Source organism: Mustela putorius, unplaced genomic scaffold, assembly GCF_011764305.1.
Source record: "Mustela putorius furo isolate JIRA1106 unplaced genomic scaffold, ASM1176430v1.1 tig00000640_pilon_pilon_pilon, whole genome shotgun sequence".
NCBI lineage: Eukaryota > Metazoa > Chordata > Mammalia > Carnivora > Mustelidae > Mustela > Mustela putorius.
Window position 1 is genome coordinate 4,350,573 of NW_025421432.1, and position 17,768 is coordinate 4,368,340.

At 32.9% G+C, this 17,768-nt stretch overlaps 1 protein-coding gene across 2 annotated transcripts in view; it reads left to right on the plus strand.

Moving 5' to 3' along the window:
* The window catches only part of LRRIQ1 (leucine rich repeats and IQ motif containing 1), a 214,199-nt gene that overhangs the window by 180,052 nt on the left and 16,379 nt on the right, over positions 1-17,768 (plus strand). For both annotated transcript variants that reach the window (XM_045082964.1, XM_045082966.1), the window contains 3 exons: positions 4,254-4,386; positions 6,265-6,325; positions 15,434-15,554. In XM_045082964.1, the coding sequence (XP_044938899.1) occupies positions 4,254-4,386; positions 6,265-6,325; positions 15,434-15,554 (315 nt within the window). The remainder of the gene's footprint in view (positions 1-4,253; positions 4,387-6,264; positions 6,326-15,433; positions 15,555-17,768) is intronic.

Genomic DNA, 17,768 nt, shown 5'->3' on the forward strand with positions numbered 1-17,768 from the left:
CAGTTCTTAGTAAGGACAATTTCAATTGGATTAAATTAAGGTGAATTTGGAAAGTGAAGAAGTAGAAACAAGGAGTAGACTTCTTTTAAAAGAATTTTGTTAACCAATAGCCTTTAGTGTGAAAGGGGAAGTTTTAAAAGAGTATAGAATTTGTCCCTGAAAACTTATATCTTATTTTATGAGTTTATTAAATGGGAGATGTGAACCTAGGGGAAAATGACTTGTAGTTTAGAAGATATTTAACAATAAATTTGTATGCCTAGAGAGAAAGCTCCCCCTTTTGAAACTACAATAGGAACTGAAATCAAACAATAGGCAAAAAAAAAAAAAATATTTGCACCAGTGAGAATAGATAAAGAATTATGAAAGGTCAGTTAAAAACGGAAATTGAAATGCTACGAACTGGGGTGAATAAGAAAAATAGAACTTCCCTATAACCCTGCAGTTGCACTCCTGGGTATTTACCCCAAAGATACAGATGTCGTGAAAAGAAGGGCCATCTCTACCCCAATGTTTATAGTAGCAATGGCCATGGTCGCCAAACTGTGGAAAGAACCAAGATGCCCTTCAACGGACGAATGGATTAGGAAAATGTGGTCCATATACACTATGGAGTATTATGCCTCCATCAGAAAGGATGAATACCCAACTTTTGTAGCAACATGGACGGGACTGGAAGAGATTATGCTGAGTGAAATAAGTCAAACAGAGAGAGTCAATTATCATAAGGTTTCACTTATTTGTGGACCATAACAAATAGCATGGAGGACATGGGGTGTTAGAGAGGAGAAGGGAGTTGGGGGAAATTGGAAGGGGAGGTGAACCATGAGAGACTATGGACTCTGAAAAACAATCTGAGGGGTTTGAAGTGGTCGGGGGGTGGGAGGTTGGGATACCAGGTGGTGGGTATTATAGAGGGCACGGATTGCATGGAGCACTGGGTGTGGTGAAAAAATAATGAATACTGTTATGATGAAAATAAATTTAAAAATATATATTAAAAAAAGTATTTTACATGATTTGATTTATAATTAATAAGTAATTGTGGAATAACATTCAATCTCACTAGCAGTAAAAGGTGTATAAATTAAGGCCACATTGGACAATATTTGTCTCATATTATCAAGAACTTTAAAATATTTAACATCCCAGTGTTCACCAAGGACTCAGATAATCTATGGTAAATTGGTGAAAGCTTTTACAACTATTTGACCATATAGATTATATCAAGTTTCTCAAAATATTTCTAGTTTTAGAGATGTTATCTTTAATTCCACCTGAAAAACAGGTCAATTAAATAGATAATTAGAAACCTATCATGTAAAAGGCTGGTACATCATAGTGTATAAACACTAATATTATGTTTAGGATGAGATTTCCATTACATAGAATACATTTGATATATACTAATAGAAAAATAGAATGCACAGAATACACATAATTTTATGTAAACAAAACCCTAAAAATCTATTAAAGAACTACGAGTAAATGCCTTAAAAATATTATTCAGTGATTATCTTTGGATAGTGGGATTTTTGTGGATTTTCTTTCCTTTTTTTTTTGACTTTTTACTTTTCTGCATTTTCTAAATTATCTGTAATAAGAATGTATTCATTTTATAAAGAAAAGTTTAACAATTTGTTTAAATAAAATTACTCAAATTTGTGTTTTGAAGAAAAGAGCAAATGTAGAGAGCAGTAACTAGGCTAACAGCAGGAATCAAAGGAAAGAAACTTTTCCTTCTGTTACGATTCCAGAAATTCATGAAGCAAGACTCAGAAAAGTAGGAAAGGACAGGAAGTAAAGTGGTTTGAGTTCTGCAGGTAAAATGGTGCCTCTTCTACAACTGAAAGATTTTACTGGACAGCCCAAGTAATGACAAGCGCCCATTAAGTAATCCAAATTGCCATTATTCTTCCTATGTGAGATGCTAAAAACAGAACTTCTTCTACAAGTTTTAAGAGTTAATCTTATTTTCCTCTTCTCAATGACGAGTAATCCTGAAATGGTTTAGCCAAAACGGAATCAATTTCTTCAGTATGTAAATTACAGTATCTTCAAGTACATCCAGCCAACTTCACCAATATGCTTGTTCTGTTATTACACTTGAGCACACGCCAATCTACCAATCTATGCCTTAGGGTGAAAATGGTTAATATGAACTGGATCCTTACAGTGAAATCTCTCATCTTTACTCAGGGATTGTTTTTTAGAACCTTAGATGAACTCTGATGTAAAACCACTTAAGGTTTATAGAGTGTTATCAGAGAGTAAAATTGTTATAAAAGGATTCTCTACTTACCAAGAGTAAAGTTTCTAGCTATGGGCTCAGTTGATTATCAGTGGCCACTCACTTTTTTCTGTTACTGTACTTATGGGTCCAACATTTGGTATGGTCATCCAAGAAAGGCAGGTAAAAGGCTGGGACTCTGCCAGGGAAAAGACTTAATGCTGTGCAGTAATGGGAAGTGACAATACCAAAGGTTCCCTCTGTTGGATTGCTTATAGTTTCTGTAAACCTTTTTGGCCACTTACCAGAATGGTGTCTGCTCATGGATTCAATGGTCAGCTTTTGCATGTGAAGTAATTGTTCCTTCAATATAGCAGGTATGGAGGGATTGGCTTAAGCTCAGGATACAAAGGATATGGCCATCTTAGACACATAAGGGGGCATGAGAAGCAACAGCAAGTTAACTTTGCTAAGTAACACGGAGTCTAGAGAAAAAACATGCTTATTTTTAGCTTTTCTAAGAATTGGCTACAATATCTCTGAACTAGAGTCATTTTACTAATTTCAGCAGCAATTTTTAAGGAAAAAATCTACATGGTAGATGTAGCACCCCTGGCATGTTCAGAATGACAAATGCTAACCTTGTAAGGATATGTATGACTGTGTGTGGACATGCACCAAGCATTTGAAGCAGGCCTTGCACCACGCTTCATTTGTTTTCCAAACAACTTGAAAGTACGCAGTGTACAAAGATCTATAGTGAAAGAATTAATAAATTAACATATAAAATATTAGGTTTTGAATTATAGGATTCTTGTTTAGTTTGATTACCATGCATTAGTTTTCAAGAGGGGCCTGTCTCTGGTGTACCATCAATCAATCCTACCAAGCTAATAAGTCTTTAAACACGAAAATACCTCCAAATGAGATCTAGTCCATGGAGGAAGGTTCTAAAACAGCAGGTCTTTGGTGTAATTTGGAAAAGCATGGCATTGTCATAGCAGAACATCTACAGATTTTTTTTTAAATGACACATGTATAAATTTTAGATATAAATATAAGGATTGGATTTTTAATTTTCTTTTCTCTTTTTCTTTTTCTTTACTCTTATATAGTTGTTACCTTATATTCTTACCTTTTATAATTTCTCCCCTTGCATATTTTCCATATCCATTTATATTATGCTTCCTTATCTCCTTTCTTGAAATGGCTACTCTGGGGGTGCCTGGGTGGCTCAGTGGGTTAGGCCTCTACCTTTGGCTCAGGTCATGATCCCGGGGTCCTGGGATTGAGCCCCACATCGGGCTCTCCGCTTAGCAGGGAGCCTGTTTCCCTTCCTCTCTCTCTGCCTGCCTCTCTGCCTGCTTGTGATCTCTCTCTCTCAAATAAATAAATAAATAAATCTTAAAAAAAAAAAAGAAAGAAAGAAATGGCTACTCTGGCATAAGCACAGGTTGCCTCCCTAAACTTTATATAATTATATTTCCCACTTAAAATATTATATTAGTTTACACAAACCAAGCTTAGTTTTATATACAAAATTAAAACTCTGTTTCAAATTATACACAAAATTAAAACTCTGTTTCAAATACCCTCAATAAAATTCTATGAATGAATTCTATGTACATACAAATTCTATGTACATACAAAGTTAGTGCAAGAACTAGACTTTAAAATAAGCCTCAAAAGACATCATAGTGCACAGATACTCTTTTTATACTAGAATTTTACTATCTACCAAAAATAATTCTTTGAATTAATTTAAAAACTAAAAAAAAAATGCAAGTCCTGAAAGATGTTGGCTACATTGAACCATTGTCTTCATTTTTAAAAATAGGTGATTTTGAAACTCAAGCAGAAAAATTACTTAATCTTTAAGTGACAGACATTTTTCTTACAGATGATTATGCTCTCATGAATTAGTTTGTTTTTCTTTTGATGAAATTGTTTGCCTAGACTGATCTGCTTAGCCAAAATTTGATCTCTTTTAAATAACAAATAGAATTTCCATATTTTTCCCCAGGTAAGAAAGAAGAACTTATCTACGAGGATGCCACTCCGAATGAAAAATTAGAAAGGAGGAAAGAATACACATACCAATGGCTTCACACACAGGTTGGGATTCATGAAACAACTAATTCGAGAAATATGAAATGGTGAGGTCATTTCCTTTAAATTAGATTTTTGTATTGCAAACATACCTTGAAAAATGAAACCTAGGTTAATTGTGCTAAAACAAACATGACTTTATAGCCAAAGGCCAATACACCCATTGCCAGGTTATAAAAGGCCTCTTCTTTAGAATAGATTTAATCACTCTTTATATTTTTCATCTTAAAATGTTTGAGAGTTCTGTTTCTGTAATGCTTAAAACCAACAGATGAAACACACAAATGATTCTATTTTATAAAGTAAAATGTGTGGTATCAATAAACTGTTTATAAATATAGTACATATGGGAGGTTATATTTTGTTTTGTGTCATTTCTATCATTTACATTTGACAGTTAAATTTATAATTCAACACTGTGCTTCCACTTTACCAGTCATGTAACTAATTTCCAATGATGTCTCCATGCTTCAGTTTCCTCTTCTTTATAGTGAGGTGGTAGTATCTTATCTATTTCACAAGGTAGAGGTACGATCACAAGGTTGAGGATGTCAAATGTTTATATCCCTTAGTAACAAACAAGGAAACATGAATATAGTAGGTAATCAATTAATTTTTGTTACATTAATGTTTGTATTAGTTTGCTACCACATAGCAAAATACCATAGATTGTGTGACTTAAATAACAGAGATTTATTTTCTCACAGTTTTGGAGAGTACAAGTTCAAGATGGAGTTAGCAAGTTTGGTTCTTTGAAGGTCTGTCTTCATGGTTTGCAGAGGGCCACCTTCTCACCGTGCCCTCACACAATCATCCTTCCATCTCTGTTTTCTATGTTTTAATCTCCTCTTCTTATAAGGACACTAGTTATATTGGATTAGAGCCTACCCATATGACCTTATTTTACTTTAATTATCTCTTTTATGGTTCTGTCTCCAAATACATCATTATGAGGTATTGAGAGTTAGGACTTTAGCATATCAATTCTGACGAAATGAAATTCAGCCCACAGCAATGTGGTATAATGCATAATGCTAAAAATGCATAACAGCTAAAAATCAGCATAATGTGGTATAATATATATGCATAACTACTGAACCAAAGTTTTAGGGAAATAAAAGTCTGGAAATAATAATATTTTTGGCATAAATTTTCAAAACTTTCATTTTATCTACATATATCCATAAAATAATAAAAAATAAAAATAAAGTAAAAATTAAAAAGTGCTATTATAAACACTAACTAAATATATAAATCAATATTGAATCTAAATGTAGATAATGCTTTGGAATGTTTCCAGGCATTCTATAGAATATGATCTCCAAAACATATGATATAATGTAATAACAATTTAAATGACTAACAAATAAGATACAACAATTATGAAGGTTAAAACTTAATTTAGAAGCAGGTTAAAATATGTAAAAAATGAAATCTCTTTTCATAATATATATATATATAAATTGAGATTTTCATATGTGGTCAATTCCATCCATGTAATTCCTTTAAAAATATGGAAAAGGAAGTGAAGAATGAAAGTGAAATTAAAACAACATTTTATAATCTGGATTATTTTGTATTATTTAATTGTGAGCAAAGAAAGTAGGAGTAAAGCAATCAGCATTTGGGAACTTTTATTTTACTAAGTACTCCAATTAATACGAGCACAATTTCTTTTATGTTGGTATAAATCAATTTAGTATAATTCATAAGATGATATCCTTAGAACTAGAAACAAATGAAAACATGGAAATTGGTATATATCTTTGCCTATACTTTAGTATATTTATTTTATATATTTAATAAAACTATTATTTCCATTTTATAGATTACAAATTTCTCCCAAACTTTTCGGTGGGCATTTCTTTCATATTCTTCTTCTACATTTATATAATAATATAATCTCTGTTTTTCTCACTCTGCAGCAATCACTTCTTGCCTGAGTTAGACCCAGATGTGCTTAATGGTGGAAGAGTCCAGCTTGTGGTAAGAAATATGCTTAAAGTTACAGAAAAATGTTGTACACGCTCATCCTCAGTAACTGACACTTTAAAATATGTCCATAATTAGTGTAAATTACAAAAATATCACAACTCGGGGCGCCTGGGTGGCTCAGTCGGTTAAGCCTCTGCCTTCGGCTCAGGTCCTGGTCTCAGGGTCCTGGGATCAAGCCCCACATCAGGCTCTCTGCTCAGCAGGGAGCCTGCTTCCTCCTCAATCTCTGCGTGCCTCTCTGCCTACTTGTGATCTTTGTCTGTCAAATAAATAAATAAATAAAATCTTTTAAAAAAATATCACAACTCAATCTTTTTGGATAATCTCAAAATACTATATATTAAAATAATAACCTGTAATAATAACATGTTCTTTTGATTTGTAATATAACTTTAAAATCTATTACTTTAAAATACTGATTCTTTATGGTAGATTTAAAAATATTAACTTGCTACCATATTTAAAATAATGTGACTCTGAATAGGAATTGCATAATGAACTTATTTACTTGAATATTTTAAAAGAGTAGGATACTGAGAGAAATAGATTCTCACAACTTAGAAAATCAAAGCAGATAAAAATTAACAAGTAATTATAAACCCAACCACTCTAAGTAATAAAGTGTAAATTACTGAAGCTTTAGGAACAACCAAGTTCTGAACGTGGTGACCAGAGTGTAAAACTCTAGACAATATAACTGTATGTGCATTGTTAAAGTCAATTGTACTGTAGGCTATTAGAAGGAAGACTATGTTAACAGAAGAAGAATGGCCAGTGTGGAGTCTAGAGAAATGGAGCCCACAAAACAAGAAATTTTCAGTGTGTTTCCAGAAATTTCCAGAGAAGAGGGTACCCTAACCAATGATAGAAGTGTACGGCCTCCTTAGCAGATGAAAATGGATGCCTCAGGTGACCCTAACTGTATGATACCTTCCCTTTATATCAATCAATTAATACTTCTTGCTCAGATTCTACATTCACCAAAAAACTGATTTTAATTTATCTTGCCAAGTAGAATTTAGCATAAAAAGATAATACACTTTCTAATATATCTAGTATGATGGTATCCAGAGCAGTTATATTCATAATTCTCATGAACAATTCAATCAAGGAATTTTCTGGAAAAAAAGAGCAAAATTAGGGCAATAGCTAAAATTAATTTATCTTCCTGAAAAGGGAGCAAAACTAGTGCAATAGCTAAAATTAATGTGTTTATGAAAATATTTATAGAACTTATGCACAAGTTTGAAATAATCATTAAACAAATATTTCCTTGCATTTTAATACAGGCTCCTCTGGCAGAGTGGCATGTAGATTGCCCTAGGAAAATTGATATTTCAAGCAATGAGCACCATGCATATTACTAACAATTGCACACAGAGGTTGAGTTGCCACTTTGGAGCAAGAATGGGGAATATAAAAGTCCCAAGGAATGCCAGGATAAAGAAACTGATATTAATGATTATACTTCTAAAAATGAATGCAAACAGACTGGGTAGATTTCTAACTGAAGTGATTCTATGAGAGGGGTGCCTGGGTGGCTCAGTTGGTTAAGCATCCTACTCGTGATCTCAGCTCAGGCCTTGATCTAGGTGATGAGTTCAAGCCCCACAATGGGCTCTATGCTGACCATGGAGCCTACTTAAAAAAATACAAAAAAAAGATAGTTCTATGAGATTAATGCTTTGACATTAATCTCCTTCTTCTGTATTCCATTGTATTATACTATATCCAAATATATGACAATGACATAGCAATGATAAATGCTTTTTTGATATTGAAGAGATACAGGTGAATACAAAAACAAAGTAAATGATAGTAGAACAGAAATAAGTTTTTTGTTTGTTTCTGTTTTCATGTAAATGGAGATAGGAGAAGGGATTAAAGACTTATGTCAAAAGGATACTGGACTAATTGAATGCCCAAAATAGATATCTTGCAGAGTCGTGGGAATGTGTTGGGAAACTGGAGGCAAATAATTGCACATTTGGGACCAGGCCATAACTAAAAGTAAAATTAAAGAAAAAAAATCTGCAACTGCTGCCACTTTTCCTCCAAGACATAAGGAAAACACCCATAATAAAAGGACAGAAATCATGAAACAAAAATGATCACATTTTAATTAAAACAATTATGAATATTTTAATAAGGCTACTAAAAATTTTATCTAGGGCACCTGGGTGCCTCAGTTGGTTAAGCGACTGCCTTCAGCTCAGGTCGATCATGGACTTCCAGGATCGAGTCCGCATCAGGCTCCCAGCTCTTTGGGGAGTCTGTTTCTCCCTCTGACCTTCTCCTCTCTCATGCTCTCTCTCACTCATTCTCTTTCAAATAAATAAATAAAATCTTTTAAAAAATTCTATCTATATAAAATATTACCATTGAAATAAACTATGGACTGGACATCATAAAAGAGAGACATAGTGAATTGAAACATTATCTACAAAGGAATAATAATTATATTGACAGCTGACATTATAGCAGAAACTATGCATACCAAAAAAGAGTGGAGTCACTACTTAATAACAGAGATAGATATAAATATTATCCAGAAGACTCTCCACTAACCTTCAAGAGTAAGAATAAGATATAATAAAATGTTCAAATTCTGGGTTTTAAAGAAGCTAGTAAATAACATCTCTGCCTAAGATCAAAGTATTTTGTGTGGCAGATTGGAATAAGAAAAATGAAAATAAGATATCATTTTACTTATATCCAAATACATTATCAGAAGACATGCCATAGAGCCATACAGTTGTATTGCTGATTAACTTTATCCCTCAAAACTCCAGGATTTTTCTGTAGAAGACAATCTTAGTTCAGGTTCTCCAGGAAACATATTCTGAGATTCTTGTACTTGAGTGCAGAACATTTGTTAGAGAAGGCATTCAGAAACAACTCCTTTGAGGGGTGAAAGAAGCGTAATTGAGCAGAGGGAAAAGGTAAAATTCAATAGAGTTGCAGTAGAGGAAGTGAGCTCCAGTGATGTGAAGGCCCTTCTAAACTGTCCCAGCTTGAGGCAAGAGGATCAGGCTCCTAATCTCCTGCATCTCCTCAGGAGAGGGTATGGTTTGGGCAAGACAGCCATCTTTAGCTAAGGACAATTTTCAGAGAGATATTCAGTTAAGAGCCATACTTTTCAGCAGCTGGGAGAATCTGACTCAGTTGTTTAAAGTGATCTGAGTGGCATATGATAATATCCACTATATTCATTAAGTTTATTGTTCATAGATACAACTTAGCATATAAAATGTGTCAACTATCTCCAAATAAATCTATAAAGTAAAATCAATTTGAACTAAAATTATAGCTTCTTTTTTAGGAAACTGAAAAATCTCATTCTAAAATGTGTATTGTTGAATAAGAACACAATATTATACAAGTCCTTTGAAAAAGAAGAGCCGACTTGCATCATAAGATACAAATACAGAATAAAACTAAACTTTGTGGTACAGATAAATAGACCAATGGATATGATTAGTTAGTTTGGAAATAGACCTGTGACTATATTGGAATAAGGTATATAACAAAGGTGGGAAAGGTCAAATTGGTAAATAGAATTCAGTATAAACTTGCGTTGAAAAACAGGGCTGTATATAACCCATACACACTATAATAATCGAATGGAATTTACAAGATTTGAAGACTCAAGTGTGAAACGTAAAGTTATAAAATTGATCAAATAAAATAATTGAGAATATATTTGCAAATTCACAATAAAGAAATACTCTCTTAAAAGATATGTTATATTGCAAAAACTTTTTGATTGACTCGACTGTTTTAAATTAGATATTACTTCCTATGAAGAATTTTATAGCAAAGGTTAACAGACAGATTACAGACATGAACAAATTATTTTTAGTGCCTAAAGCTAAAAATGGCTTAATATCAGGATATAGAAACAACTGCTGCAAATAAATAATATAAAGTCAGGTAACCTAATGAAAAAGAAATATAAATACAATAGAAAAAATATGCATAGACAGTTTACAGGGATTATGATTAATGCATAAAAGAATGTAAAGAGATGCTCAGTTATATGACCAGAGAATTAAAAATTAAAACTAAGAAGTTGTGTGACTATCCTCGTCAGAACAGAAAAAATTAGAAAACTGGGTAATGCAAAGTGCTATCAATAATGTGGAAACACTGATATATGGCCAAAGTAAAAGCTGGTACAGTCATTCTGGAAAGAAATGTGTCATAATTAATTAAAATAGGTCTTTGTACACCCTATTATGTATTAGCAACAAACTTTAATTAAAAATATTCTATTCACTTCAATGTAAAAAAATTAAAATATTTAAGGATTATGTTAGCATTAAGTTGTGCAAGGCTCCTATAATGATAACTATCAAATGTTGCTTTAAAAAAATCAAAGAGGGGTTTCCAGGTGGTTCAGTCCTTAAGCACCTGTCTCTGGCTCATGTCATGATTCCAGGGTTCTGGGATCTAGCCCCTCATCTGAGCTCCCTGCTCAGTGGGAAGCCTGCTTTTCCCTCTCCCACTCTCTCTGCTTGTGTTCTCTCTCTCTCTGTGTGTCTCTCTGTCAAACAAATAAATAAAATCTTTACAAAATTAAAATTAGAAAAATAAATAAATCAAAGAGATATATATCTTACTCATGAGTATAAAGACTCAAATTGTAAGATGCCAATTCTCAATGATCTGTAAATTCAATAGACCCTTAGAAAGCATTTTAGCAGAAATGGACAAATTTTATTTTATTTTATTTTAAAGATTTTATTTATTTATTTGACAGGCAGAGATCACAAGTAGGCAGAGAGGCAGGCAGAGAGAGAGAGGGGGAAGCAGGCTCTCCGCTGAGCAGGGAGCCTGATGTGGGGCTCGATCCCAGGATCCTTATCATGACCTGAGCCGAAGGCAGAGGCTTTAACCTACTGAGCCACCCAGGCACCGCATGAAATGGACAAATTTTAAAATGCGTATGGAAATGCAGAAGATCTAGAATAGTCAATATAATCTTGAAAAAAATGACTCACACTACCTGATCTCAAGACTTACTATAAAGCCCCAGTCAGTAACCAAAACTATTCGTTATGTGCAGAAAGACAGAAAAATGAATTAATGGAACATAATAGAGAGTACAGAAAATACCACACTTATAAGGTTAGTTGATTTTCCTTAAAGGTACTAAAACAATTAAAAGAGGAAAAGAATAATTTTTTTTTTCTCAACAAACAGTGCTGGGCAACTGTATACATGGAAAAAAGTGAATCTTGATTCCTACCTTGCATCCTAAAAATGAATTTGAGATGAATTATGGGCCTAAATGTAACTGCTAAAATTCTAACATTTCTCCAAGAAAATAAGATATTTTCAAAAACCTGGGGAAGGCAAAGATTTTTTTTAAATAGAACGCAAAAAGCATAAATCAAAAAAGATAAATTGTACTTCAGATTTAAAGTATTTATACTTAGTCATAATTCAGAAAATGAAAAGAAATGAAAGTCAAATCACATCCTGGGAGAAAAATTTGTATTTTCTTTCTCTCCTCTCTTTTTTTCTCTCTTTCTTTCCCTCCCTCTCTCTGCCCTCCACAGCCCTCTGCATACGAACATCTCCCCCACATATACACATCTAATAAAGGTCTTGTATCCAGAATATGTAGAAAAAATTCCCACAAATCAACAATGTAAAGACAAATACTTCAAGTTATTTAAAAATGGCGAAGCTTTGAGAGACTTCACAAAGGAATATAATTGAATGGTTAATAAGCACACTAATTTAAAACAAAATGAAACCCTACTACATAACACTAGAACTGTTAAAAGTTAAAAGCCAGAAAGCACAAATGTGGGCAAAGATATGGATTAACTAGAATTCTCATGCATTACTGGTGTAGTGAAAAATGATAAAACCATTTAGGAAAATAGGCACTTTATAAAGTTATAGATACTTCTATGACCCATTAATTCTATTCCTAGATGTTTAGTGAAAGGAAATGATAACACATGTCTTCATAAAAACCTATATGAAAATTACATAGAAGTTCTATTGATAAAAACAAAAAAAAAAGCAAACAACATAAATGTTTATCAACAGCAGAATGGATAAACTGTGGTATATTCTTACAATGGCATACTTACTCAGAAATAGAAAGAAATGAACTCCTGCTACATACAGCAACATAAGTGAATACCAAAAACAATAGAGTGAGTGAAAATACTGTATGATTGTATTTATGTTAAGTTCAAGAGCAGAAAAAACTAACTTCTCTGTGGTAAAAGAAATCAGAACAGTTGTTGCTTCTGAGGATAAATTACTGGAAAGATGTACAAAGGAATCATCTAGTTATATTAGGCAGGGGTCACTAGAGAAACAGAATCAGCAGGATAGCTATAACTGTATTTATCTATATCTAATATATAAAATCTTATACAAAATCTCTCTGTATATGAAAACAGAACTTATGATAGCCAGTGTAACCTTGAAAAATAACAAAGAAGAGTCTTACTTCCTGATTTCAAGACGTTCAGACTTGGCCTGAAACTTACACCATTGGCCCTTTGGTCTATCTATCTGTAGAATCAAGAGAAAGAGGAGAGAGAGAGGGAAAGAGAGAGAGATGTATATACATATGTATAAAGAGATTTTATAGATTTACGTATTATAAGAAATTATGTATTATTTATTATAAGGAATTGGCTCATTTGATTATGGAGGCTAAGAAGTCCCATGATTTGCAAGCTGGAGACTCAGGAGACCCTGGAGACCCTGGAGCTACCCTGGTAGTGTAGCTCCAGTCTGACTCTGAAGGCCTGAGAACCAGGAGACCAATGGTATAGGCTCTAGTCTAAGTCTAAATGCCTGATAATCAAGACAGCTGATAGCTTAAGATCCAGTCCAGCTCTGAAAGCCTGAGAACCAGAAGTGCTGATTGTGTTAGGTTCCAGTCTCAAAACAGGAGAAGACCTATGTTCCAGCTTCATCTGTCAAGCAGAAATGGTGAATTCTCCCTTCCTCCATCTTTTTGTTCTAGTTAGGATCTCAATGGGTTAGATGATGCCTGAGAAGGCAATCTGGTATACTTAGTTTGCCGATTCACATGCTAATTTCATCAGAAACACCCTAGAAAACACACCCAGAAATAATGTTTAACCAAATATCTCCGTATCCTGTGACCCAATCAAGTCAACACAGAAAATTAATTATCACAGAAGCCATCTGCAAAAAATAACTAAATTGGACAGTGAAATTAGAAAATGAACAAAATGAACAAAGAGACTATCCATATAGAAATAAGCATATGAGAAGATGTTAAATATTATGAATCACTAGGAGAATTGTTAATGCCACTATATAATATCACTATACACCTATTAGAGTGATTAAAATAAAATACCGTACCAAGTGCTGACAAATATGTGGGGCAGCTGGATTTCTCATACATTTGCTGAGAATGGTACAGCCACTTGAAAAAAAACCGTCAATTTCTTATAAAGTTAAATATACACTTATATGACTCAACAATTCGGCTCCGAGCCATTTTTCTTAGAGAAATAAACTTATGTTCACTCACAAACCTGCACACAAATGTTCACAGTAGTTTTATTGATTTTCAAATCTTGAGCCTTGCAGTTAAAGCCTCTTTAGCTAGCAGGAGGGTCCCTGTGTTGTTACCTTGTTTTTCATTGTTTTGTAACTGATCTCACCAAAACTGTAGTATCACTTTGTTATATCCCCCTTATTCTTGACTGGCTCTTATTAAGTCTTAGTATTGATGGAGCTATTGTAATAGAAATAATAGATAGGTGCTTTTGTACACTAATTGAAATAAAGTTCAGAAAGAAAGTATAATATTTTTCATACCAATCACAAGTATAAAGTGGAAGCCAACTGTTTTTTTATTTCATTTTTAAAAGTTTTCTACTGAGGTCTTTTGACAATACAATTGTATCACTTAGCCGGGTACATCAAAAAGTGACTGATAAACAAACAAACAAACAAACAAACAAGTGACTGGCATAAAATGGTTTCTATTCTGAATTCAGCAATAGCCAACTTGCTTACTTAACAATGAATGAGAAGTCCATGCTTGTGACAGTGAGAAGAATTTGGGAAGGGGAACGAAATGAGAAGGGCAAAGATATGAATTTGAAAAAGAATGGTTTTTAGATTCTGTTTTCATGGGATTTTGTAGCCCATCATATGGGGATAGCTTTTTAAGTACAGTGATGGTTTTATGGCTTTATTTTGCCCTACTTAAATTTTTCTCACATCAAACATTAGGACAGTGTTTTCTCACAGGATTTCAAGCATCCTGTGGTTTGGGTTAAATCCCAGTTATTTTGAGGCTGCTTTGCTTTCCATCATGACATTTTCCCTTACTTCAGGGTTGAATCCTGATAAATTAGTACTTAATGATATTAAACATTATGTAAAATAATATTTTATAAGCAAGAAGTGATTCTTCAACTGTAAAGTTCAGTCCCAGGTAGTAATAAAAGTTCAGATAGTAATTTTAGACATGATCAATTATTTAATCCTATGTTCTTAAAATAATATATCTTGAAATTTTTTATATTTATAATCACCTTTAAATTAGACTTAGTGTATAATACTTTATATTAAAATGGTTTTAATGAGAAGGTAGAGATCTTTTGTGACTTTGTAGTATATAAACATGAGATGAAAGGCCCTTTGAGGAATATTGTTGAGAAGACTAATACTTGTCACTGGTAAAATACAAATTTTGCAGAAAATAATCCAATATGACATTTCTAACATTCAATTAAGAGTTAAATAATATTCATGGTAAATAAATGATGTTAAGCTGTTTAAAGTTTCATCAGTTGCCTTTAAGATTGATTTTCATCAAAATTGCTGTACTAAAAGTTTTTCTTTTGTTGTACACACTCAAATCGCAAACCTCAATTTTAAAATCGGCTCTTATTTGCAAAAAATGCTTTGACATAGTGCATTTGTTCTGCCTGGGCAGCAGTAAAGGATTGTGGTATCATTTTGAAGAAGGTTGTTTGACAGAGCCTGTTTGTTTATTTGGGGTAATGTGAGCTGCATTCAGAAAATGCCATATTTTGTTTCATGATTGTATACATTCTCTCCCATTGCTCCCAGGCAAGACTTGTAAGCAGAGAAGACACGGATTTAGACCTTTTTTCCATGACCAGTGGAAGTGCTTTGTCTGTGAAGAGAGAGAAAAAAAATCAGGCACACAGACACTCAGCGGGATCTTCAAGTAAGTTGTGGTTTCCTTCAGAATTAATTTAGAAATCACAAATGAATTGATGGAACATAATGCCAACAAGCATTCTTTTATAGATAAGGGGTAGGATGCCAGCAACCAGAACTGCCTCAAAGTGTGTGTTTGAATTTTTTTTTCCTTTAAATGTCTTCTTTTGATATAAACCAAATTAAATTATCTATAAAACTAACAGCATCAATTTTTTAAAATTATATTCTGTAACTCAGTGTTCTATTCCCCTACCAGCCATGAATTATATTGAATCATATGATCATTTAATTCTAAAGGAACTTTTTGGCTAATTGTAAGTTGGATTGGACTTATATATCAAACTAGTATATTTTGGCCTTTTTTCATCGATTTAATTGTAGGTAACCTAAACTTTTAAAGGAAACTTTTAAAATAGCAGATTTTAGATAATAATACTACACTGTCAAAACCCTGCTTTAAATACTATTTCTGCTAAGTAGATGGCAGTTTATATTTATTAATGATGACTTTTTACACTTGTAAACTTGTCACACACAACTATTATCCTTAATATGATTTCAATAAGAATTGCATTGAGGTTATTAACTCTGAAAAAAAAAATAAACATTTGAAAATACTTGTATCTTGTGGTAATAGAGTCTAATTTTTTCAAACTCTTCATATACCCTAGAGATTTTGAAATATCTGCTAAAATGTTTTGGTATATTAGTATAAAAGATTTTTATTTGCTATCATATTTTTTTTAACTTTCCCCAAAGTATAGTGAACCTCAAAAATCCACATATTAACTTACACTTTGCTCTAGGTATTAAGGTTTTTTTGAAAAAAATGTTATTACTCACTTTTTTTTTTTTGAGATTGTATTTATTTATTTGACAGAGAGAGAGAGACAGAGCACAACCAGGGGCAGGTAAATGAAAACTTAAAAAAATGATTGTCTTTCACTTTTTATCCAGACATGTGGCATTATTAAAGTCTAGTCATGGGGTGCCTGGGTGGCTCAGTGGGTTAAAGCCTCTGCCTTCGGCTCAGGTCATGGTTCCAGGGTCCTGGGATCGAGCCCCGCATTGGGCTCTCTGCTCCGCCTGGAGCCTGCTTCCTTCCCTCTCTCTCTGCTTCTCTGCCTACTCGTGATCTCTCTCTCTGTCAAATAAATAAATAAAATTTAAAAAAAAGTAGTCGTTTAAATCCATTAATATATACCAGGTGATTTTGATAAATTTTAATTTGGTCTTGAAATAATGATTTTAATATATCTAATTTAAAAATATTTCCAAGCTTCAAAGTTCTTAGAATGCTTGAATTTTCTTTACTTGGTTACAGAATCTGATCACAAAAGTTTGCCCTAGTCAATATGGTTAAGAGAAACATTTTATGTTTTAGGTTAATTCACTAATTATTGATCTAATATAAAATTTTTGCATTATTATATAATTTGTTGATTATATCAACTTTTAAAATATATATTATATTCAGAAGTGGTCAAGCTCTGTTACACATAATAATGAATAATGTTATTTCCATTTTAAAAATTGTATATTATGAACTCATACCACTTTGGAGCACTGTATAAAACAAAGGAATTGCCTTGTCACATTACAGAATATCAAAGCTTCTATATATAATGTATCATATGACTATTAAAACATCAACAGCTCAGGGGCACCTGGGTGGCTCAGTGGGTTAAGCCTCTGCCTTTGGCTCAGGTCATGATGTCAGGGTCCTGGGATAGAGCCCCACATTGGGCTCTCTGCTCAGCAGGGAGCCTGCTTCCTCTTCTCTCTCTGCCTGCCTCTCTGCCTCCTTGTGCTGTCTGTCAAATAAATAAATAAACTCTTTAAAAAAAAATCAATAGCTCAATAAATCAGCAACCATGCTAAAATGTACAAGCTTTATCTCTCACTTACGTGATATCAAATTACAGATTTTAGAGAATACAAGATTATATGGAATTAATATTTTAAATAGTCTTATTTTCTTTTTAAATTTTAATTCCAGTATAATTACCACAGAGTTTTATATTAGTTTCAGACATACAATATAGTGATTCAACAACACATTCTCTAAGGAACTCTAATATGGTTATCTTCACTGATTCCAACTGGTTGTCACTAAATGACATTATAACAAACACTACTAATCATTAAATCTGCTCACTAAGTGACATTTTAAGATAAACCATTTTAGAAAAATAGAGTCTTTATCCAATAAAAGAAT